This window comes from Panthera uncia (genome assembly GCF_023721935.1).
Source record: "Panthera uncia isolate 11264 chromosome B3 unlocalized genomic scaffold, Puncia_PCG_1.0 HiC_scaffold_1, whole genome shotgun sequence".
NCBI lineage: Eukaryota > Metazoa > Chordata > Mammalia > Carnivora > Felidae > Panthera > Panthera uncia.
Genome location: NW_026057582.1, coordinates 108,060,705 through 108,085,170, shown reverse-complemented (window position 1 = coordinate 108,085,170; position 24,466 = coordinate 108,060,705). Strand labels below are relative to the sequence as shown.

The following is a 24,466-nucleotide window of genomic DNA, read 5'->3' as shown; positions in this document are numbered from 1 at the left end:
TGCATCTTTTAAAGAAATATATTTTATGTATACACCAGTATTTAAAAATATTCACATTCATTCTGGGGTGCCTAGGTGGCTCAGGCAGCTGAGCGTCTGACTCTTGATTTTGGCTCAGGTCAAAATCATGACCCCAGGGTCATGGGCTTAGCCCCATGTCGGGCTCAGCGCTGAGTCTGAAGCCTGCTTGAGATTCTCTCTCTCCCTCTGCCCTTCTCCCCTGCTCCAGCTCTCTCTCTCTCAAAATAATTTTTAAAAATATATTCATCCTTACTGTGTCCATTTTATAGACGAGGAAGTGACAGCTCAGAGAGGTCACAGGGCTTATCCAAGGTCACACAGCCGACTGGGACAGAGGCAAATGTGGAAACCAATGTCCTGACTGTGGTGGGCGGAGGCCCTTTCACTGCACATCTCCAAGCTGTTTGCCCAAAGCCAGTCTCTCCTGGTGTCTCTAATCCCTCCCTAATCTTGACTTTGTGTGCAAGGCTGGTGACACCTCTCAATATTGCCCGTGTCACCGTCCCCTCCCGTGAGCGCCTGTTGGCTCTCGGTGTATTAACAGACTGCACTTGTGCCTCTCGTCCGGGTGGGCCTGTCTAATCGCTTCACAAACGCCTGCCGTCTCTGTCAGAGCTGTCCTCAGTGCAGAGTGGCCTCGTGGAGCCTGACACAGTGATTCATTCAGTGGGCTTTTGTTTCCCAGACTACAAATGACAGTTATATGCAGAGGACCCTTCTTCCCAAGGATAATCCCAGTTCAGTAAGCCCTTGGCCTTGTGGGAGCTGACATGCGGGGTAGGCCTTTTGCCCCTCCCTCTGTGCTAGATTCTGGGGCCACAGGCCTGACCTTGGGGAGCTCACAGGTTGATGGAGGAGGACAGCACACACCTATATATAATCCGCCCTTTACCGCAGTTCGCCTGTGTTCCCTCTGTTCTCTTTGTGTGTGTCTGTCTTAGCCCTCTGAGACCCAGATGTGTCTATGGAGAACAGTCAGCCAGCCATATGGACACATTCGTTTCTTGTTGATAGCAGGATGGCCCCCATCTGGACGTCCGGCAACATCCAGATGGACACGCTACCCATCGATCCCGCCACCTACAGTGATAGAAGGTGGCAGAGCCTCAGCGCCTACAGGCTGTCTCCACTTACAGATGGAAAAGTGGGAAGCCCAGAACCTGGACAGCAAGGACCAGGAAGGGAGCGCTACGTGGGGGGTGTGGCAGGGGAAGGAGGGTCTGTGTATGCATTCGAGTGTTGGGGTTAGGGGCTGGCAGCTAGGGGAACTCTGATCCTGAAACTGAATTCTCCTGACTTCACAGAACTGCCCAAGTCTGGGTCTGAAGACTGGAGCCCGAGCTTCGGGGTGGGGCGCAGCCTCCCCCGGCCTTTGATTCACTGCCACTCCGGAACCGGTCTCCTTCCCGGCAAACAAAACCTCCGCGATCTCTGATTCTGCAGCGCCCTCCAGTGGGTGACGGGAGTATGTCTGCAGAGAAAGTCTTAGGACTCCACGTGGCAGGTCATTACTGGATTTTAGAATCTATATGCAAGTTCCTTACTGGATTTTAGAATCTATATGCAAGTTCCTCCACCCGCTCCCCACCCTCTGCGTGAGAGAAAATTCTAAAAGGACAGTTGGCTGTTTGTATGGAGGAGTGGAGAAGGGAAAGTCCCATGCTAAATAGACTCTGCTCTGCCAATTTTCCAAATGACTTTGGTCCATTCTTATTGCATCCCCCAGCCCTAAGTCAGGACACCCTCTTCTAACTTCTAACTCCAGATAGTGCCTGTTTCCCACCCAAGCCTTCGCAAGTTTGATGAAACTTGGGGGGGGAAACCCTAAACCAGCAGGGGGAAATGGGTTCCAAGACTCTGCCATCTCAGTGAGATAACACAACTCCTCCAGATCGGAGTTTCTCCGTGTGAGCTGCGTGTGTACCCCAAGCGTGTTGGAAATTAAACCTGGCCACATGTGGAGGGGCCCCCAACACCAGGTCTCCCAGCTGTACGGGCTCCCAGCCAGAGAGGGGCTCAGTGAGGCTCCCCTCCTCCCCACCTTCCCTCCCAATGCGGTTGCCTTCCTTCCCTGCAGGTGCTTGGTCCCTCCTCCTCTCCTCCTCTTCCTCTTGCGCCTCCTGCCTCCTGCTTCCGGGGTCATGCCCCTCACCTCCCGTCTGCCTCAGTCCTCACGGAGCATACTGCCCTCTCCCCCAGTGGGCCCTTCAACTCCTTCAGCCACCATCCCCTTCTCTCGTGGCTGCTTTGTGAAGAGAACTTTTCCCACCCGCTTTGTTTCCTTGTCACCCACGTGATGCCTCCATCGTCCTCTCCCCTCAGCTGCTGCACACCCCCTCCCCTTGCCTGTGTCCCAGCTCCCTCCCTGGATGCCCAGACCTTTATAAGGGGTGTCATCGTCACGGGTGTCACCCAGCTCCTTTACCTGTTCTCCCTCGGGGTCTTCCGACCCACACGAAAGAAAAGCACTTTCCATGGGAACGTGCCGGACCCCTGGAAGGCAGCTTTGGGGAGGAGGGTTTTAGGCTGTCATGGAAGGGAGAGAACTAGAAGGGCAGGCCGCAACATGGAGGACTCCCAGGAACTGTGGGGTTCACGGGGGGGCTTGCTGTGCGGGGCAGGCAGAAAACAGCTCAGATCCGAGGGGGTGAGGCCAGCCCACCCTCCCTTGCCCTCAGCCCAGGGCCTCCCTTCCACAAAGTGTCTTCTAGGAGAACTTTGGCATTTGTTGTTTCTGCCAGGTACTCTGGCCACACAGTGACAGAAGGGGCCACGAGAAGATGCCGAGATAAAGAGACGGGCAGGGAGGGAAGACACGTGTCCTGAGTACAGACGGCACGGATGGTGATGTCTCCTCTTACTCTCACAGCAACTGTGACCGGGAGCGCCATTTTTCAGATGAAGAATCCGACTCAGAGGGGTTCCCAGGGCTACACCATTGGGCCATGTCTGAACTGAGCTTCTGGGAGCCACCCACCCAGTGTCCAGGCACACAGCCTTGCCATGTCCCCCCCCCCCCCCCCCCAGACTGTCACCTTCCTATTTCTCTAATGACTCCATGCATGGAGAGAAGGGAGAAACTGACATGTGGAACAAGGGAAGGGCACGGAGGGACGCACGCAGAGGAGAGGTAGAGAGAGGCAGGGAGAGAAAGGCGGGGGACGGCAAAGGGACACAGATGGGGAGACAGTGACCTAGAGAGAAGTGGAAATAAGCTGCTTATCTCTTCCTAAGGGAATGAATGGATTTGTAATAAAATATGCCTTCCAGGTCTCATCCCCAGAACTTCGCAATCAGAATTTCTGGGAGTGGGGCCCAGGAGTCTGCATGGAAAGAAAGCTCCTCTGAGCAGCAAAGCGTGCTTTGAAGTGCATCCGAAAGACAAGATGCATCAATGGGTGGAGACAGAACGGGGCAGACGGATAATATGCAGTAAAGCAAATACAGCGGCATGTTAACGGAGGAACCCAGCAAGTGGGTAGCCCCGTTCACTGTACGATCCGTTTAGCTGTGTGTATGTTTGAAAATTTTCATAAGAAAATGCTGGGATAGAATCCTGAATGACTGTGCTGATTAGGCAGGTCTGGGACCACTGTTGTAGGGGAAGGCTTCCTCCGAGGACTTTGGGAGGAGCAGTCGCCTGGCAAGCGCCCTCTGCACCCCCCTCCGCGGCGCCTTGGGTCTGATCAGTTTCTCAGCAATCCCAGAATGCACAGCGGCCCCCGCGCAGGCCACTGCCCTGTCCCCTGGGTCCTGAAGGAAGTCCATCTGCCCCTGGGCCCTCCTGTGCCGGGTGTGGAGCAGGACTAGGCAGGCCCTCTGAGGCTGGCCCCTGCGGGGCACAGAAGCAATGTGATCAAATCGGCTGGCGGGGTGGGTTTGGCAGAGGTGAGGCTAGAAGTTCTCTTGGAAGAATCTGAAGCCGAAGTGCTCACAATGGCCCTTGAGCACCTTGGCCAGAGCTGGGGAGCCACAGAAGAAGACCTGCACCTTGCCCTTCTTCTCAGCAGCCACTTTCTGGAACACCTGGAGCCCACACGGGGTTAGGAGAGAGGGAGGGGGAGTAGGCCTGTGGACCTGCTCAGGTACCCACCCACCTGGAGCTGACAACATAATGGGGGGGGGGCGGGATGGCCTTCTGTCCCCACGAGGAAATCCAAGGCACAGCCACATGGCTTCAGAGCAGAGTCCAACGTGCAGCCATTAATTTGGGGGCCATTGGCTCACCCCCCAGCCTGACCCAGACCCCAGGAAGGGGCTGGGCCGGAACGGCCCAGTTCTTCCACTCCCAGAGCGTGCCTGTGGGGAGACTGCAGGGCTGGAGGGCAACCCCAGAGCACGCTGAACCCCGACTGCTCAGACCTCACACTAGTCCTCCCCTGGTCACATGCCTCCATTGACATGTCTCTTTCTTAAAGTCCAGCTTTTCCCCCAGTGAGGACCCTTCCCCACCCCACATTCTGCTTAAGGAGGCCACTGCTGAAAGTCCTCTTTGGTGGCCAAGCACCGGCAGCGTCCTGCTCCCTCACTGGGGACAATTGTCTCCAGTACTTTGAAAAGCAGTCCCTTCTGGCACCTCATGCAAACTCTGCACCTGATTGGGAAGTACTCAGCAGGAAAAATGATCTGAAAACCAATCTGAGAAATCAAATAGAAAGACTGTAAATTTCTGTGCCTTTGGGTCTCAGTCTTTTCCATTTGTACCAGAAACAATAAGAAGACATGGTGCTACTTCCCCAAGACCCTTGTCTTCTCAGGCCTTCTGAGCCTCCCTTCATAGGGAGTTAGGGCTGGGGGAGGCCTAGGAGGTCATATAGGCTAACGTCTCTGAACAGATGGGGTAAGTGAGGCCAATAATACGACAAGGTAAGCTAGTGATGGCACCAGAACGTAGGTCCCCTGCCTCCCTTTCTGGCTCTGGGATCCCAGTTGGACTCTGAATGCTGGCCTCATGCTTGGTCCCTAGCTTCCCGGCCCTAATCTCCCAGCCACTGTCTTAGGCTCTCAGCCCCACTGGGCCCTGCAGGCTGTGGGGCCCTCGCTGGCCTTTACCTTCCTCCAGTCAGGCCGCCCAGGCTGGGTGCGTGTCTGGAGGCCCGTGATGGAGTCCTTCTTCTCCTTCTTGGCCAGGAGGTCGAGGGCCATCTGCAGGCCAATGGCCTTCATGTCATTCTTGCCCAGTGCAGAGGTCATGTACATATGCAGCTCCAGGAAGGGGCCTGTGTGGCGGGGGGAGAAGGTGGCACTGAGGAGCTCGTGCCCGTGATGAGGACAGGGTAGGACGCCAGCCCCTAGTCCTGGGGCTTGGATAGAGACCAAGAGTGCTCTGAACTCACACCTTCAGCCCACTGCGCTCGCCCGTGACCTCCAAGGGACCAGCGCTTTAGAAAGGAAAGGTGGTCCACTGCTAGAGTGGAGCCTACTCTGTGCATGGCATACACGAGTGACTGTCCATCCACTCTCTGATGTGTGCCCCACAGCCACCCCAGGAATAGACAGGGAAATGAATCCCAGGACAGCACAGCACAGCAGTCCTTGGGCTCTGAGCTCATGCCCTTTCCTGCCTCATGGTGTCTGCTCAGTCTGCTTGGGGACACAGGCCAGGCACACCTGGAAATGTAACTGAGAACAAAAGGTCAAGGGTTATATGAGTGGCAAATGCTATTGGTCTACAGGAAATGGATGGGGCAGACTGAGCCGCTTCCTGAGAGGGTTGGGCGGGGAGGGGGGGGTGCTGGGATAGGTCTTGAGAGAGGACCAAGATTCCAAGGTGGGGGGAGGGGATGAATAGAGGGCATCCTAAGAAGGGGGACCAGGTGAGCCGAGGATGAGAGGCCCCAACAGATGTGGTGTTTGTGGGGCATGATGTGACTGCCTGCCTGGAACACAGGATCCTTGAATGGGAGCAAACGCGAGATGGGCCTGGACACCCACTGAGACCAGAACGTGAAGGGGCTTGAATTCCCAGCCAGCAAAAGGGGGAAGGGAGTGGGTGTTGGAGCAGGGCATGATGGGATGAGAACAGCACCCCAGAAAGGGGAGCCAGAGGACAGGAGGGACAGGGCAGAGTTTGGCCTGGACCTGCCTGGACACTGGTGGGTGCACACAGCTCAGTGCCTGCAACAGGACAGGTTTGCTGAGACACCGATCCCTTGAGCTCTCAGGGCAACTGGAGCTCCCTGGTGGGCACCTCTGGGCTCAAGCACCTTCCTCCGTTTCCCCCGACATGGCATTCAAATGTTCTCATTTCCCAAGAGTGCCACGATGGGGAAAAGGCTGGCGAATGATGCCTTCCACCTGTACGTTAGTCCAAGCTAATGACAGGCCCCGATTTAGGACGCTGGGTCCACAAGCTGATGATCACTTCATCCTTCTCTCCCAAGACTAAAGGATTCACGCCATGCCAGCTGGCTCTCTACAGTCCTGCGAGATATACCATTAGCCTGCTTTTCCTTTGGCTCAAGGTCTCAGTCACTGTTAAAATGCAAATGGCCCTAGGAGAGATTCCACATTTTATTTCACATATCACTCCAGTTGAGTAGGGCTGGGTGGTGTGGGAGGGAAGAAGATGTACCGTAGGGGACGCTCATCTGAGACAGCCCCGACCCTTCTTCCCTCCTCCCTGAGACTCCCCATCCCCCTGCGAGGGGTAAGGGGGAGCGACACCACAGTGGGAGGGAGAAGAAGGGGCTCTGGAGAATGACCTGACATGGTTTTCATCCTCTCCAAACAGTCGTGTGGGAGACAGTCAGTCCGTTTCTGGGACACTCTCTTAAGGAAAGACTTGAACTATGTGCACATACATATTAATTGCAGCTTTATGTATATATATACATATATACATATATACATACACATATACATATATATACATATATATACATATATATACATATATACATATATATATATATATATATATATATATATATATATAGTGGAGCATCAGGAATAAATATAGTGTCTAGTAGCCGAAGCACGGCAAACCGTTAACTGGATCATTCATTATACAGCCATTCATTATACAGCCATATATACTGCTACTGTTAGCGGTGACGCTGAGGCTTTTCTTTCCAGGAGGTAACTTTACTCGTGCCGGCACAGCTCACTTGGGTTTGCACCTGAGCCCCGAATGCCACGTGGCGTGGTTTTTTATGTACTTGCCACTTCTTTGTCTCCCATATCTGGTAACGTACAAACGCGCAGTCTGATTAAGTGGTCTCAGGTTACAAGGTCATGAGGGATGTCACGTATGCACATAGCCAGCTTGGCCCGAGTTTCCCTTTTTTATCCTCCCAGCAGCCCTATGGGGTAGGCGCTAGTTGTATCCATGTTTTTTTTGTTTGTTTGTTTTTCACATGAGAAACGTAAGCAAGGCAATACCATGGTCAGGTTTCTACAGCGATTACAGGATAGAATAAAAATTAAACCCAAACAGAATGTCCGAAGCCGAAGCTACAGAAACTGAACACGATGAACCACAAATTCTAGGACTCAAACCTTGGTAAATAATTAAAGACGAAATCAGAAGTCGCGGGCTTCAGCTGCCGTTAATGAGAAGCCTTGGAAGAAATGTGAGGTAATAAAGTTGTTGACTCAAGGGGCTTCGAGAACGCAAAGCACCAGGTTGGCTGTTACCCTTTGTTTATACAGATTACGAAGAAGCAAACGGCAAATATTTATATACCAGTAACCAGGAAACTTAAATGAAATCTAAACTTTCCCCCTAGCTCATCATCATAAAAGTGAGTTTCTAATGAATTAATATACATAAAAGCATTTAGAGCAAAGTCGAGGCTCTATAAATATTTGCTATAATTGTTATTTACAAGAAAGAGCAAAGAGCTTTACTGTAACATTCTAAAGTTTGCCGATTCCATGGCAAACACTGTTGACTTGTGCTTTATGGCTTTGAATATTTGTTGTAGTAAGCGTCGTCTGTTTAAACATTTCTTATAGAAAACTGCATCTGAGTACTTGAACTTATAAACTGTTTTTCATAGGAATTTGAATTCACTCATGGCAGCTTTAGGATAATTAAACAGCCAAATAAAATCTGACCTCAACCAGTGTAAGAAAAACCCACCAGTTCTCTAAAGTTAGAAACATATCTAAAGGTATTCCTCCTCATGTTAGCTATTCCACAAGGAAAACGAAACCAAACGATTCTAACAGATTAACTTTAAAACGCAGCGCAACTTCCGTAAAGATGTTCCGTAAAGACTGTGATGGAACCCAGAGAAGCATGTTATTGTATAGGCTAAGCGCTGGCTTAGCACAACACATAGGCAGCAACACTTAGGGGTTGGTGGACGGAGACCGCAGGGCTGGAGGGGGACATTCGAAACATTCATTTTTGACGAAAGTGTAAAAGAAGGGACCAGACAGTAAAATAATTCATACACGTTAAGGTGTTCAGACCATTCCCCGCACTTTTTGATTACCACCTCGTCAGGAAAAAGAGTGAGCATTCACCCTCAATCAACGCCTATGCTTATTTACCTGTGCATCTCTACCAGCAGATTATGTACATTAAAAATTTATGTTGGATGGGGCGCCCGGGTGGCTCAGTCGGTTAAGCTTCTGACTTCGGCTCAGGTCATGATCTCACCGTTCATCAGTTTGAGCCCCATGTCAGGCTTTGCACTGACAGTGCGGAGCCTGCTTGGGATTTTCTTTCTCTCCCTCTCTCTCTGCCCCTACCCCGTTCATGCTCTCTTTTTCTCAAAATAAACAAACAAACATACAAATATACATCTTTAAAAAATGTAAGAAAATATATCAGGGGGTCCTTTTTAAATTTCTCTAAATATATTTTTTTAATGTTTATTTTTGAGAGAGACAGACAGAACGCGAGTGGGGGAGGGGCAGGGAGAGGGAGACACAGAATCTGAAGCAGGCTCCAGGCTCTGAGCTTGAACCCCCGAACCATGAGATCATGACCTGAGCCAAAGTCGGACGCTTAAGGACTGAGCCACCCAGGTGCCCCAGGAGGTCCTTTTTTTAAAGACCGTGTGCATAGCCTGATGGGATTATGAATACATTTTTCTCCTCTTTTTTTGGTTTCACAAATGTTAAATTTTAGTCGGGGGGGGGGAAAGTCATCCTCTTTCTCCCACATTTTGCATAGAAATGGAATTATCTAGACACCCTCTTAAATAGACCCTGAGCCTGAACCGCCACCCTGCTGCCACGCTCCTCAGCCCCGTCCTTCTCCTACCCTCTCGTGTCTCCTCGGCCTGGTCCAGCTCCAGTTTGGTCAGCAGGCTCACAAACCACTCGAAAGACCGCTGGTCTCGATTGATCCAGATGAAGTCCACCTAGGGGGAGGGGCCCTTCTGCTCAGAGCTGGTGCTGCCTTGCTCACAGCACGCTCACACCTGTGGTCCCCACCGCGGGACGACCACCTGGGGGTCAGCAGGGCACACATTATCACCCCCATTTAATGGAGGGGGAAACTGAGGCTTGCAGAGGTAGGAACCTTGCCCAGGTCACAGGGCAGCGTGGGATCAGGACCCAGGTTCCTGACTGCCGGCTCGGGGTTTTCTGTAATGATCTATTTGTTTATAGCAAGCAGGGTTCTGAAATAGGAAGCTTAGGAAGAAGCCAACAGAACATTAGTTAATTATTTTTTAGAAACTCTTTTCAGTGGTCTATAGAAAATAATTTATTTTCAAAGGCAAACGTTTTCATTTTTAAAACCACCACCAGGCAATGGTAAACACATCATGGGTATAACTGGATCCCAGGTGCCTGACTTTCGGGCTCCCAGGTCTTTAGTGGGATTCCTTCTTCAGGGCCCGCAATGCCTCTCAGAAGTGACAGGGGAAGGCCTAGACGCTCAGGAGGCACCATAGGGACCAGTGGATCCAAGCAGGGGAGAGAGCCATCTGTCCTTTCCCCTCATCTGCAGCAGAGAGCCCACTGTGGTTCAGGGAGGTTTCCGGGAGACAGGGCCCAGAGGCCTGCCTGGAGGAGGTGGCGCTCACCTTGTGGAGCTTCATGTCCTCATCCTGGACGTTGTCCATCCAGGAGTGCTGGCAGCTGGGGCAGATGTGCTTCCTCTTCTGGTGCCTGGGGGGAGGTGATGAGGGATTTTGAATTTGGGGTGAGTATAAGACTTCTCAGGACCCCAAAGAACAGTGCAGGGGGCAGGGGAAAGGGTGGGGTGGCAGGGCCCACCCTGTGAGGAAGCGGAGGGATGAGAGCCAAAAGAGAGAGGGAGGGGGAGCAGGGGAGGAAAGAGAAAAAAGGGTGAAAGGAGAGGAGGGAAGAGCAAGGGGGAGGGAAGAGAGGAGAGAGGAGAGTGTCTCTGGACTCTGTCCCGGGATGCAGCCCACCCGCCCACCTGTACATGATGCTCTGCAGGATGGAAGCGAAGGGGGTGATGCCGATGCCTGCTCCGATGAGCACCGCATGCTCAGAGGCAAAGATCCTGCGGGTGGGGGTTCCGTAAGGGCCGTCGATATAGCACTGTGAACAAACAGGAGGGCATTCGAGGGGAGGGCTGGAGGCATGGGGGAGAGCTGAACCCCAAGGCTTCAGCATCTCCCTCTTATATGCAGGCAGTCACCTCCTGGGCTGGAGCCCAGATCTAAGTGGCTCCCACTGCAGTGCCTGGAGCCCAAATCTGGGAGAGCCCTGGAATATTAGAAGGCAGAACTGGTGAGAGTGGGACCCAGCCAGCATCCCTGTGTGCACCTGCAAGGGGACGGGTTCGATCCCCTTCTCTGGATACCGGGAAGTCAGGCCCTGGGGACTTGAGGGACTGGGGTACCCAGGGCCACGGCAAGCCCTCCCTGCAGGCAGAGGCTTCATATTCTCTGGTTGCGGCAGGGATTCTCGGTCATGTCCACCTGCTGGAGCCTCCTACCTTGATGTTGCAAAACAGATGGTTCTCAGAGGACATCTCGGAGACCTACGATGAGCAGAGAGTTGTGGGTCTCTGGGAGTGGAGGGGTCAGGCAATCCTCAGAGGCGTCCTGGCCTCTGCCAGTCTGAGCACCTTCACAAAAGGGGAATTGCTTTTTCTGTCCCAAGCATGGCAGGGAGCATGGAGTGTGCCGGTAAACCGGCTCTTCAGGAAAAGAAAACAACAACACGCTCCTGACTCCGTCTGGAGATTTCTGGTAGAAACACTGCCATCACGGCGGCCACCATAATGACTGTGTCTAAGAACCGGCTCTCAAAGCTCCTGAAAATCTAACAGTTGGCTCTTGTGATCCAATACAAATCAGCTCCAGGGGGTGACTGGAGAACACTCCCTCCCTCCCCCTATCTCCAGCCACTACTATACCTTTCACGTCCCCAAACACACCCCCTGGCCTTGACCATTCTTTTCCCTCAGCTGAGAACAACACCCTTTCCTCTTCCCCAGCTGGCAAATTCCTATGCATCTTCCAGAGTCCAGCTCATCTAAAGTAGCCGCTCCTTCTTGAAGTTCTGCCCGGCTTCGCCAGGCAGAAAAGCCAGTGGCTGGCCTGGCTCATGGCTCCACTCTGCCCTTGGGACCCTGTCCTGGGCTTGCTGATGGGAGCCACTGAGGGCAAGGAGGAGGCCTCTTCTGTCTGCTCTGCCTGATTCCTCCAGGCCTGAGCGCATGAGAGACCGGATTTGGGAGGTCGGTGCACTTCCTCCCACAAGGTGAAGGAAGCAGGACCCCCACCCCCCCCACCCCAAAACAGGCTATAGGGGCCTGTGATAGTTCCCTGTCTGGTGCTGGAGGGCAGCGTTAGGAGTGACCTTCACAATTACCCAGAGCAATCCCTCACTTGACAGAAAAGGAGCCCAGTCTAAGAGTGGGAACAAGCTCAGGGGAGAGCCTGGGTCTCCTGCTGACCGTCCAGTGCCCGTCACACTACAGCCTGCTGCTTCTTTGTCCGGGGGCCACTGAATGCTGTGTCCCCCACGGTGTCAGACTTGAACTACTTGTGTAGGAGGTACCCTGGACGAGAGCGACTCTCCTTTCCGTGGTCTTTAAACCTTCCAATTGCAAGGAGAAAGCCCACATCGCGGTTAGTAATCTTTAATGTGCTACGCTTACCAAGCCCACCTCTTTCTTTTTCTGGTACCAAAGCAAGAAAGAGAAAGAGCATGAGAGAGAGAGAGAGAGAGAAAGAGAGAGAAGGAGAGAGAGAAGGAGAAGGAGCAGCAGAGTGTGGCTTCAGGCTCAGGGCGTCAGCAGGCAGGAACATCTGGCCAGAATTGATTAAGATTGGCTTTTATTGATTTTACTTTTTTTTTTCCTAAATTTTTTTTTCCCTTAATGTTTTTGTTTTTTTGAGAGAGACACAGAGTGTGAGTGGGGAAGGGGCAGAGAGAGGGAGACACAGAATCCGAAGCAGGCTCCAGGCTTCCAGCAGAGCCCGATGTAGGGCTCAAACCCACGAACTGTGAGATCATACCTGAGATGAAGTCGGACGCTCAACCGACTGAGCCACCCAGCCGCTCCTTGATTTTACTTTGAGAGTTACCTTCTGATTATGGCACACGAAACTAGTTTACCATTCAAGATAGCAATCTACAGCGTCCTTTTATTTATTTATTTAAAAAAAAATTTTTTTTTTTAACGTTTATTTATTTTTGAGACAGAGAGAGGACAGAGCATGAACGGGGGAGGGTCAGAGAGAGGGAGACACAGAATCGGAAGCAGGCTCCAGGCTCCGAGCTGTCAGCACAGAGCCCGACGCGGGGCTCGAACTCACGGACCGCAAGATCATGACCTGAGCTAAGCCGGCCGCTTAACCGACTGAGCCACCCAGGCGCCCCTACAGCGTCCTTTTAAACGCAAGTAAGTTTATAGGGACACGTGCGTGGCTCAGTCGGTTAAGCGTCCTACTTCAGCTCAGGTCATGATCTCGCCACTTGTGGGTGCGAGCCCCGCGTCGGGCTCTGTGCTGATAGCTCAGAGCCTGGAACCTGCTTCCGATTCTGTGTCTCCCTCTCTCTGCCCCTCCCCTGATCACACTCAGTCTCTCTCTCCCTCAAAACTAAATAAACATTACAAAAAAACCTTTTTTTTTAATACAAGTTAAGTTTAAAGTCATGTTGGGGTGTGAGGAGAGAGACCAGGTAGGAAATATTCCCAGTGAGGAGCGAACACGGCAGAAGTTAGGAAGGCAGTGTGTACATGCCTGGCTGCAGGAGCACCACATAATATGCACAGCTTCATGCATGTGGCTGCCCTTAAGGACTTCTCTCTCCTGAGTCCCATGGATCCACCACCCCTGGGGACACAAAGGCCGGCTCTCCCGCCTCCAGCCCCAGCTTCCTGAGCCTTACCAGACCCCACTCAGACGTGGTTCTCCGCTGTGCCTGAGCCGATTCCTCTGTCCCTGTGGGCACCGGGCCTGGGTCTCCATGCTGTGGAGTCCCCCTGGGCCTGTAGGATGTCAGCTCCACGGTGACATCCTTGCTGGAGGCCATAGCTCCCTGCACCGCGGCTCCGGACCGGACGGGCTGGCACTGAAAACTCTGTTTGGGTTCGAAGTGGAAATGGCTTTATTATTTAAATCATGAAACTAGGGTGCCTGGGTGGCTCAGGTGGTTGAGCATCCAGCTCTTGATTTCGGCTCAGGTCATGATCTCGTGGGTTCGTGAGTTCGAGCCCCACGTCAGGCTCTGTGCTGACAGTGTGGAGCCTGCTTGGGATTCTCTTGCCCTCTCTCTCTGCCCCTCCCCTGCTCAAGCTCTTTCTCTCTCTCTCTCAAAATAAATATTTAAAAAAATTTAAATCATGAAATCAATACATGTTAGTTTTTAAAGAGTCACATGCTACAGAACTATAAAGATTAAGGTGAAAAAGTACCCTGAATAAAGTGGAATCACTTCTCTAAACACTTTTTTCTATGTCCTTCCAGACTTTTACTCTCTCTCTCTCTTTTACATAAATGAAACATATTGCTTTGTAACCTGCCTTTTCCACTCACTACATCCTGACTAGCTTTCCATGCTAATGCATATACATTTACATAATCTTTTTTAAGGAACTTACTATTCCGTGATAAGGGTGATCAGTAATTTATTTAGCTACATCCCTAGTGTTGGACAATTTTGATCATCCCCATTTTCTCATTAGTGTTAATTAACAACCATCATATAGAAGATAACATCTTTCCCATCTCTATCCCTTTACCCTGATTTATTTTTCTTCATGGCACGTATTATCACCTGACACATTATGTCTGTATTTTGTTTGTTTATTGTCTACCTCTCCCTCTGGAAGGGAAGCAGGCACTGCATCACTGTTGCTTACGGATTTATCTCCAGCATCTAGAATAGTGCTTGGAAAACAGTAGGTGCTGTGCTCAATAAATATTTGCTAAATGAATGAAGGAACAAGGTGATTAATGTACTTCCTGTGCAGCTACCCAATTAGCTTTTTAGGACAAATCCCTACAAATGGAATGGCTGGGCCTGTGGGTACACATATTTAAAATGTTGACGCATGTGGCCAGACTGCCTGCCAGAAAGATTATGCCAATCTATTCTATGGCGGTGGTACCTTAAGGTCCTAAAGAAACACAGTCTTTAACGTATCTACCCACAGATTCCTGGTGTGCGTGACTCTCCTGGTGTTCAAAGCCAGCTTCCTCCTTCAGGAAGTTTCCCCTGATTAAGAACAGAGAACGTTCTGCTTGTTTCTACTGACCCTTTCATCTCCCAAAGCTTTGCTCTGGGCATCTTTCTAGAGGGGTTTGTGATCTGGCCTGGCAGGATTCCGCCTGGTTTTTCTCCCCTCGGAGTTTAAATTCCACAGGGGCACGACAGGGCTGAGCCAGGCCCGGGGCTGCTTTTCCTTTGACCTTCAGCAGGGGCTTCCCCACATTAACATGTCTCCCAACTGAGCCGTACAGCCTACTAGGTGTGGGTTCGGGCGCCTTAGCCTCCTTTGTCCGTTCTCACTGTCGTCTCGCTGCCCTCCTCCAAAACCTCCCCGAGTCAGTATTCGTTCCAGACACTGGCAACTTGTCAGCTTCGTGGGTTCATCAGGGCTCAAAAGATAACAGCGCTGCCGCTGATGCTGCTGACGCTGATGGTGAATGGTCCACGTGGACCGTGCTGTCCCGTTAGCTCAGTGCTTTCCCTGCATTCATTCCATCATTGGCCCTTAAAAAGCATCACGTGAGAAAGGGAGGCCAAGGATGGGAACCACCTGCAGTTAGTCCATTGATGGTTAAGCTAAAGCTCGAGTAAGCGAAGGGACATACAAGGCCGTACAGTCACAAGGTGCTGGAGCAGGGATGTGGAGGCGGGGTTTTCCGATCTCAATCTCCCCTCTCTTTCCATTGTCCACCTGGCTTCTAACAGAGGACTTGGGGCTCGGGAGGTCCTGGGGCGGTTGGGCTGTTGGATCACACTGTCCACAGTTGCCTCGCCCCCTGTGCTGCCGTCCAGCCAGTGTATACAGCCGTTGCTCAATGATTGATGTTCACCATTGAGAACATCAGCAACTCGGTCCCCACTGGGTTTGACTCCACAGTGGACCCTTCCTCCCCTGAAGCAACCTACCTGGGGCTTCCTCTGGCTCCTTCTCATCCTCAAACTCCTTGACAGCCGTTTGGAGTCCACAGGGTCTGATGTCTTGAAGGACTCATACAGCCTGTTTGTCCACTGCCCTTGGGACCGGACGTGTAGCCAGATGGTGTCTGAGCAAGAGACAGGGCAGGGGGAGAGGGGGTCAGCGCTGGCCTCCAGCAGGGAGCAGGCCCGTCTCACCTGAGGGACTGGGGCTGGGCATCTACTGCTCAAGCTCCAGACTGAATGTCCTTCCGAGGGCCCAAACTAGCAGTCCCAGCCCTGGGACTTGGAAATCTCATCTCTCTGGTGCAGATATTGTAGTCTTCCTCCATGAAGTCAACTTAAGCCGTCTGCTTTGCCAAGACCAGGGTCAGAGTGGCCCTGAGCACGCTAGAAGCTCCTGCCTCCTTGATCAGGTCAGGGTCTCACCAAGGTGGCGACCACTCCCTCCCACATTCAACCAGGTGCTTGTCAACGGCTCTGCACACAGTAGGTGTTCAGTCTGTGGCATGAACAATGGCTTTCATTGTGCCTAGTACCTGGGATGTAGCTTCTCTGCTGAGGGGTGACTGGCAGAAAGGTGGTGTGGGTGGCCACCCCTCTGCTGAAGGGTACCAGAGAGAATCCACAACATTTGAACAAGGAGCCCCCCACCCCGAGAGATCTCCTGCTCAGGCATTCTTACCCCTTAAACAATTTCTTTAAACCATGGGGGCGCCTGGGTGGCTCAGTGGGTTAAGCATCCGATTTGATTTCAGCTCAGGTCATGATCTCACTGTTCATGAGTTTGAGCCCCACATTGGGCTCTGTGCTGACCCTGCAGAGACTGCTTTGGATTCTCTCTCTCTCTCCCTCTCTCTCTTGCTTGCACTTTCTCTGTCTCTCTCAAAATAAAGAAATAAACTTAAAAAACATTTTAAACCATGGACTCTCTTGGCAGTCCTGTGAATACAACAGAGAGACTCCTTCTCAGAGCAGGGTTTTTCAAATACACAAAGTCACACACATGGAAATCACAAATGAAACAGCACGTATTTGTTTGCAAAAAAACCAAAAAAACAAAAAACAAGCACCCCCCCCCCCAATGTGTGATTGAAGAATACGTCTGCTTCTTTGCCAACACAGTAAACTATGAGGTCCCGCCAGAATTGCGTGGCCACTGAAACCTGAAGTCGTTGATGAGCATAAAGGACACCCCGAGGTGCCGGCAACCATGACAATGCGATCTCAAAGAATCTTGTGATTTTTATTTTGAAAGACTCACAGGTATTGTTAATGCTTCAGTGGCTGGCTGTGGGCATTCACAATCGAAGAAGATGCTAAGGTTCAGTTAATTCTCCAAGGCTTCCTCTCCCTTGACCCTACAAGTGCCAGGGGGGCTGGGCTGTGCCTTGTTTACACAACACACTCTGAGGCGCCCCACACAGTGAGTGCATGTTGGGGGGGGGCCTCCCTAAACGCTGGGAGAATGCAATCAGTTACTACTGCCGACCTGAGTCCACTCCTGATTTCTGTGAGCCAGCTCTGTAAACCAACTCGGAGTATGTACCAGCCCTCATACGGACTCACTCAGCCCACCACAGGAGGCTCAGGGCCTGAGAGACAGGCAGGTTCCAAGCAAACGCCCTGAAGAAACCCCATTCGAGAATCGGCCAAGTCAATGGCACATCCATCTAGTGTATGTGGTCATTTTAATCAAAATTGGTATCACTATACTGGAATACTATGCAGCCATGCAAAGGGAAGTTCTTATTTATTTTTTTTGTATTTTTAAAAATGGTTATTTATTTATTAGAAAATTTTTTTAACGTTTATTCATTTTTGAGAGAGAGAGAAACACAGCACAAGCCAGGGAGAGGTAGAGAGAGAGGGAGACACAGAATCCGAAGCAGGCTCCAGGCTCAGAGCTGTCAGCCCAGAGCCCGAGGCAGGGCTTGAACTCACGAACCGTGAGATCATGACCTGAGCTGAAACCGGACACTCAACCGACTGGCCCACCCAGGCGCCCCTTGGAAAGTTTTTTTTTTTTTTTTTAAAGAACTGACATGCAAAGACTTTTATGACATACTGCTCACAGAGAAAAGGCGGGCTGCAAAACAGTGTGAAGAATGTGACCCCGTGTAGGCAAAACCATCTCCACATCTATAGAACCACGTGGGTATATAAAGACAGATCTGGAAGACTGTTCACCAGAAGACTGACAAGGGCTTTCTCTGGATGGCATTGTTTGAGGGATTTTAATTTTCTTCTGTGCATATTCCTATACGGTTTGAATTTTCTGAGAGCAGATCTCTTTTGGAGAAACAGAACAGGAAAGAAAAATAGGAAGAAAAGAACCTTCCCCCTCCTGCCTCCGCCCCCACCTTTGCCCCGTTGTACGTCCAAGCCACCACTCAGGTGACTCCGGGGCAGGTGGTACGTAGCCTCACATGAGGAACCCTTGCCTTGGGTCTGAACTGTGGGGGCTGGGCCACGGGTCCTGTTGGGCCGGCGCTGGGAGGCATCCTAAATGGAACTAAAGTTTTTAATAGGGATGGGTCAGAGGAAACAGGCAACCAGGACCCTTCATCCCTCATGAAGCCGAGCAAGGGTCAGGCAAGGCATTGCCTGAATTACCACATGGGTGGAGGCCAGAGGTCCACTGGGTGAAGGGAGGGTCAGCTGAGCAGTTCCACGGGTGTGCTGGTGACCCAGAGAGAGATGGGAGTGGTCCAGGGATGGGGAAGAAGGATTGGAGGGATTCTGCTGCCTCGGGGCTCCACAGAGATGGGGGAAGCCTGGCTTCCCGCCACAGCGCCCTTGAGAACTCCCTGGCTCCTCTGAGTTTACTCCTCCTCTGCCTCAGACCCCTGCGGGCTCCCAAGTGCTGGCACCAACCGTCCCCATTCAGAGTCCCCCTCGGCCCCACCCAGGCTCTAGCCAGCTTTGCCAGCCACCTTGTCTGCCTTTCACCTCTTCTCTGACCCTCTCTCCTGCCTCCCCGCCCTGTCCTTCCCTTCTTCCCTCCCCGCCCCACCCCCGATGTAGCGCCGACTACATTAAATTGTCCTGTGTTCCCAGCTTTCCATGCTGTTCCTTACGTCTTTTGCTCTGTCTCCTCCCTCATCCCCTTCTCTGTCTAGTAAGCTTCCTGGAGCTTTTGGAGGTCGACTTTGTGGCCCTGGCCTTGCTCACGTCCGGGTTCCCAGTTCCCAGCCCGCGCTTGGCACCAGGCAGAACTCGGTAAATGCCTGCCGAGCGAGCAGCGGGGCTGGCGTACCTTTCTGCTCCGGCGCGCTGCTGATGGTGAACGGGTGCCACTCGTAACGCGCAATGGTGGGGACGTTCAGATACAGGTAGTCGCCCGGCCTATAGTGGAACAGAGGGGGCCGCTTGATGAGCAGATGGGTGACCTGGGAAGAGAGGAAGATTGGGGTCATCCGAGCAGGCCCAGGGGCCTCCGGGCGAGAGGGCAGAGGCTAGGTCATCCTCCTCCGTCACACACCAGGCCAGCCCTGGACGTGAGACCCTCCGGCCTGTGAGTGGGGCTTGGCCTGCGGCACCTCTGCCAGCCAGGCAGTAGGTGATGATCAGAGAAAGGGACAGTAGGGTTTGATCCTGGTTTGATCCCACTTCTTATGGGGTGAACACTGCTGGCAGTGGCCTTTCTCGGTGAAGCCCCCTGACTGCTGTAGCCCGTTTCTTGCAACTGCTGTAGTATTTGGCTGGCATCCAACCACTAATGGGCATCTCCCCCAGGAGAACAATATCCCCCTGGACAACAGCTTCTGTTTATTGGGCACCCACAGCGTGCCAGAGCCGTGCGAGGCACTTAAAAGTGTCATCTCTGGTCCTCACGGCAGTTCTCTGAGACGGATGCCATTCTTTCTCCGCTTTACAGATGAGACGCGAAGGCTCAGAATGGTTAAGGAGTTTGCTCAAGGCCACCAGCTAGGAAACCACGGGATCCGCAGCTAATCACGGCGGAGGCTGTCCAGAGCTGAGCCACCCAGAACTGCCTTCCCTTTCTCCATAAATGGCCCGGTCACTCAGACACCCAGGAGATGTCCTAGGCTCCTTCCTCTCCCCACCCCCAAATGCAGCCAGTTACCTCTTGAGTCTTTCTGTGATATGCCACCCCTTTCTCATCCCACAGCCACTGCCCCTGTTTAGGGTCAAGGCCCTCATGAGCTCTCGTCTGCATATTGTGCAACAGCCCCCAAATGGTCCTCACTGGACCGTCTTCCACAGAGCCACTGCAGAAATCTAGCTGGAAAATAAACTGGCTTACTACCCCCACCCCCCTCCCCCTGATCAGGCGTTCCACCAGGCCCTGCCTACCCCTCTCCCTGGCACCTTGGCTGTAGCTGTGCTAAATTACCCATAGTCCCCAAGGACAGCACCCCCACCACAACCCGGTGCCTTTGCTCAGCCTGTTCCTTCTCCCAGGAGTACCCTTCCTTATCTTGTCTACGCAACAAACTCCTGCTCATCTCTCAAAACCCCAATGGGGCATCTCCTTCTGCATTCTGAAGCTTTCTCTGACCTCTCAAAGATAGTTTCCTACCTCCTGACACTCTGCTCTCACCCATACAGCCCTGCACTGTAACTAAAGGGCAAAGCAGGACAGTGCCCAAGCCGTCTCCGTGACCTGGCACAGGGCCTGGCAGTTTGCAGGCTCTTAAGACTGATCTTTCATGGTATCCTGCCTACCTGTCATGCCGCTTCCTAAAATGTCCCTCCTGAAGGCTAGACCAGATCCCACACTTTGCTTGTCTCCTCTGCTGTGCAGGGGCCATAGCTACGCTATTCCCTGCTTCCTTGAGGGTCTAGCAGGGTACCCGGCTGCTGCGCCCTACCATCCGCAATGCCCCTAGGCACCTCAGGCCCCCTTCACACCTTGGAGGGAAGGAGATTGACTTCCACGATGCACAGGGCTGCCATGCGGGACACCGCTAGCCCGATGGCCTTCTCCAGGAAGAACAAGATGCCAGGGACCAGCAGCCACTTCCAGAAGCTGGGCCCATGCACAATGAGCAGGATCCACATGGGGAGGTAGGACAGATGAGTCCAATAGAACACCTGCGAGGGTGAGGAGGGAGGGGGCAGTAAGCTTCCAGAGCTCAAGTCCTGGGGGTGGAACAGGGAAGCCCCCAGAGCCTTGGTCATGCACTGCTCTCCTGGGGACAGGGGCTGGGGCTGGGAAGCTTTGGGGCTTATTTATTCTGGGCCCTTGGCCCAGGGATCGTATAAGGGTTCCTGGAGCTCACACCAAGCATCCGAAACCTCTGCCTGGGGATGTTCTGGGCAGAGTGGAGTGCCCCCAAAGGGCTCATGAGCATCACGGTCCCCATCACATTGACCCTTTCTCAGGGGGACGTGAAGACAGCCATTTCCTGAGCATGGAGAAGAAAAGAGCAGAGCACCGAGCTGGAATGCCTCCTCTACTACTGGCTGTGGGAGCGTGGGCTAGGAAATTACTTGTCTGAGCATCAGATTCCTTGTGGGTCAAGCGAAGATGCGGATTCCGACTTCAAAGGATTGCTGCTGGTGCTCTCTCTGTCTACCTGACGTGGTTTGGTTTTGGGCTCCAAACCAAATCTGTGACCTCCTGCGCAGAACTAATGCTCCTCCGTTGGAGCATCGACGTGCCAGGTGTATACTTAGCGGCTTCACATATAGTATCCCATTTAATTCCTAACATAAATTCATAGGTAGAGAATTATAGGGCCATTTTATAGATGGGGAAGCTGAGTGAGCCTGTGTCCCTTCCCCTTCCTAGCTCAATCCCATTAGGGCAGGGGGCATGCCAGCCAACAGGCAGAATCTTTCAGAGCAAAACATTTTTCGCTTTGCAGACATGAACTGCAGCCCAGGGGAAGAACCCAAGTCGCGGGCACATAACATGCAGAGCAGCCTGGGCACTTCCTGGGCTCTGGGGTAAGTGAGAGGGGACACGGCATGAAACGAAGTTGGGAGGCCAGCCTGGGAGAGCAAAGGGGCAAGGGCCTGGCACCTCAAAGCGGCCGCTCCTTCGGATGCAGGAGCTGGAGCAGGCAAACATAAGGAGCAGCAACAGCAGCAGCGCCACTCCGGTCGGGGAGGCGGAGCCACGGACCCAGCCAATGCCGGGCCTCGTGGTGAGAAGCAGTTCCCAAAACCGGAAGGGGCTGGCCCCGGACTGAGCCTGGAGCGCTGGAGACAAGCACAAGACAAGCTGTTCCCTCTCCACCTTTCCCTTGGGGTCCCCTCCCTTCCCCATCAGGCACCTACCCAGGCAGAGACCCCTTCTCCACCCACCGGGCATGCAGGGCACACAGGGCTGATAATGAGTGGTTTGTGGGAGGCCCACCGGGCTCCCGGCCCCCAGGCGACTCACCGAAGTTCGCAACGTGGGCCACGGTGTGCACAAGGGAGAGCCCAACCACCACCCAGCCCATGAGCTGGTGGAACTGGATGTTCTGGTCCAGCGGCAGGACCTGAGCCAGCCACGTGGCCCGCAGCCAAGTGAGGCAGCGTCTGAGCATCAGCACCTGGCCAGGCAAAGTGGCGGAGAGCCTCAGCTGGCTCTCTCTGGCTGGCTCGCTCTCTCTCTCTCTCTCTCTCTCTCTCGGCCCCGTTCTCTTTTCCCCGGCAGCCACCTCCCATCCTCTTTCTGAGCTGTGTTTCCTGCACCTGCCGCTTCCCCATCTCCCCTGTCCCCAAGCCTTCACTGCCCCCCTAGGTCCACAGCTGGGGTGTCCAAAGCAGCGTCTCCAGAGTTGGGGCAGGAACAGAAAATGTTGCAGAATGACTGCTGGTATTACTTTGATCTAAACACAGGAGGAGTACATAAGCTTTTTGGTAATATTTGATATCTGTGTTGACATGGTGCCCTCATTTAGTCTTTACGTCAGACAGGCACATGTTATGTCTAGTTCTCAAGGTGTCCTGGAGGAGAAAGACTGGCTTTTCCAAGGGGCTTTTGACAAGGGCTCCCTCCTTGCTCATTTGCTTTCAATGTATGTGTGCCCAGATATGTGGACTTGTAGATTACATTGTCTGATTCTAACAAAGCTAAAGTACCTCTCACAGAAAGGACAAGTAGCTTAAAAAGATTCCCTGCAGAGAAAGTGCTGATTGAAAGCAATGTTAATAATGCAAGAGCAAGTGACCAAGAAGATAAGTCATGGGTCTCCAACTCCCACACATAGCCAGTTCTGAGGATAAAAATAAAACCCACGGGGCACCTGGGTGGCTCAGTCGGTTGAGCATCCGACTCTTGATTTCACCTCAGGTCATGAGCTCAACTGTTCAGTTGGTGGGTTCGAGTGCCGAGTCGGGCTCTGCACTGGCAGCATGGAGCCTGCTGGGGATTCTCTCTCTTCCTCTCTTTCTGCCCCTCCCCTGCTCACACTCTCTCTCTCTCAAAATAAACATTAAAAAAAAAAAAAAACCCACATAAGAAGCTGATATTATCAAGAAGAGTATTTGAACTAAAGCTATACGTCCCTGATCATTAAGGATAACTCTTGCCACATAGTGTGCGGGAAGTCTAATAGCTAATGATAATAGGGCAGGCACATAATTACAAGTAAATGAGCATGAATTGGGTTATTGGAAGGGATTTTTGTTTTAATTGTAGGAGCAGAATCGAAACCACTTGGAGACCTCACTCCCTGGCCCAGAGTATCATATTCTGACTCATTAGCCTGGCATTCAAGGGCTCTTACAGCGTGCTCTCTGCTTGGAGCCCTGCACAAGAGCCCCACCTCCTCCAGGGTCCACCATAAGGCTGTTGTGAACATCAAACGGAAAGTGCTTAGCCCGGTGACTGTACAGAGTAAGTAAGTGCACAAAAATGCCAGCTGTGTTGGGCACCTGGGTGGCTCAGCCGGTTTGTGAGTTTGCCCCCCCGCCCCCTCCCTTAGCGTGTCAGTCTCTGGGCTGACAGCTCAGAGCCTAGAGCCTGCTTCGGATTCTGCGTCTCCATCTCTCTCTGTCCCCTACCCCGCTCACGCTCTCTCTCTCCCCCTCTCGAGAACAAACTTAAAAAAAAATTTTTTTCTAAATAAAATAAAAACGCCAGCTGTGCTTTACGTGCTGCGTGACTATGGACAAGCCACTGCCCCTCTCTGGGCCTCATGTCCACCGCGTATTGCCCCAGCTGACCTGCCATCCTGCCCTGAGGCACCCCAGGTGTCCACCTGTCGGTCTATGAGGAACCTACATCATCAGTCCTCCCGCCCGCTTCCCTGCCCTGGGACGGCGGAGTGTTACCACGATGAAGCTGCAGTCAAAGTTGAGGCACTGGCCGCAGCCCTTGGCCACCATGACGCTGGCGCCCAGGGCCCGGTGCGCGCAGGCCGCCAGAGTGAAGAGCAGCACGTGGAGGCCCGCGTAGGCGGCCAGGCAGAGCAGGTGGCTGCGGTGGTTGTGCCAGTAGGCGGAGGTCAGAGGGCGAGGACGGCGACTGCGCGGCCGGGCGGCAGGGGGCGTCAGCCAGTGGGCGGCGCTGTGGGAAAGGGGCTCGGCTCAGGGGGACTCGGCCAGGCGGGCTGCGGCGGGCACCACCGAAGTCGGAACCTAGAGACCCCCCCCCCCCGACCCTTGTAACCGACCAAGTCTCTGGAGCCTCGTGGCAAGTGGGCCGGCTTCCCTTGACACGAGGAAACAGAGAGGTCAAGCGACTTGCTCACAGTCACACAGTCAGGTGAAGCCGAGATGGAACTCCCATCTGTCCGATGCCGCATCCACCATGGCTATTTTCAATCCCCCCCTTACTTGCAAGGGGGGGGGGGGGGGGGGGGGGGGGGGGGGGGGGGAAGGCAATCGAAAAGGATGGAAGAATCTGAGACGTGTTGTGGTGAATAACCCACAAGTAAGTTAATACACGAAAAGAATGAATTACAAAACCGGCACTTTTCAGACCTCGGAGTCAAACTTGGTGTGTTGTTACACCACGTCT

The 24,466-nt window shown here is 52.9% G+C and overlaps 1 protein-coding gene across 1 annotated transcript in view; it reads right to left on the bottom strand.

Annotated features, from left to right (window-relative positions):
• Positions 1–3,042: 3,042 nt before the first annotated feature.
• NOX5 (NADPH oxidase 5) overlaps positions 3,043–24,466 on the bottom strand; it is a 35,647-nt gene continuing 14,223 nt past the window's right edge. The window contains exons 5-17 of the mRNA XM_049613813.1: positions 23,779–24,013; positions 21,899–22,052; positions 21,536–21,714; positions 20,419–20,601; positions 18,800–18,932; positions 15,532–15,668; positions 13,303–13,494; positions 10,895–10,939; positions 10,370–10,494; positions 10,011–10,095; positions 9,242–9,341; positions 5,074–5,240; positions 3,043–4,047 (exon numbers count right to left, since the gene is read on the bottom strand). Coding sequence (XP_049469770.1) covers positions 3,916–4,047; positions 5,074–5,240; positions 9,242–9,341; positions 10,011–10,095; positions 10,370–10,494; positions 10,895–10,939; positions 13,303–13,494; positions 15,532–15,668; positions 18,800–18,932; positions 20,419–20,601; positions 21,536–21,714; positions 21,899–22,052; positions 23,779–24,013 — 1,867 coding nt within the window. The 3' untranslated portion in view covers positions 3,043–3,915. The remainder of the gene's footprint in view (positions 4,048–5,073; positions 5,241–9,241; positions 9,342–10,010; positions 10,096–10,369; positions 10,495–10,894; positions 10,940–13,302; positions 13,495–15,531; positions 15,669–18,799; positions 18,933–20,418; positions 20,602–21,535; positions 21,715–21,898; positions 22,053–23,778; positions 24,014–24,466) is intronic.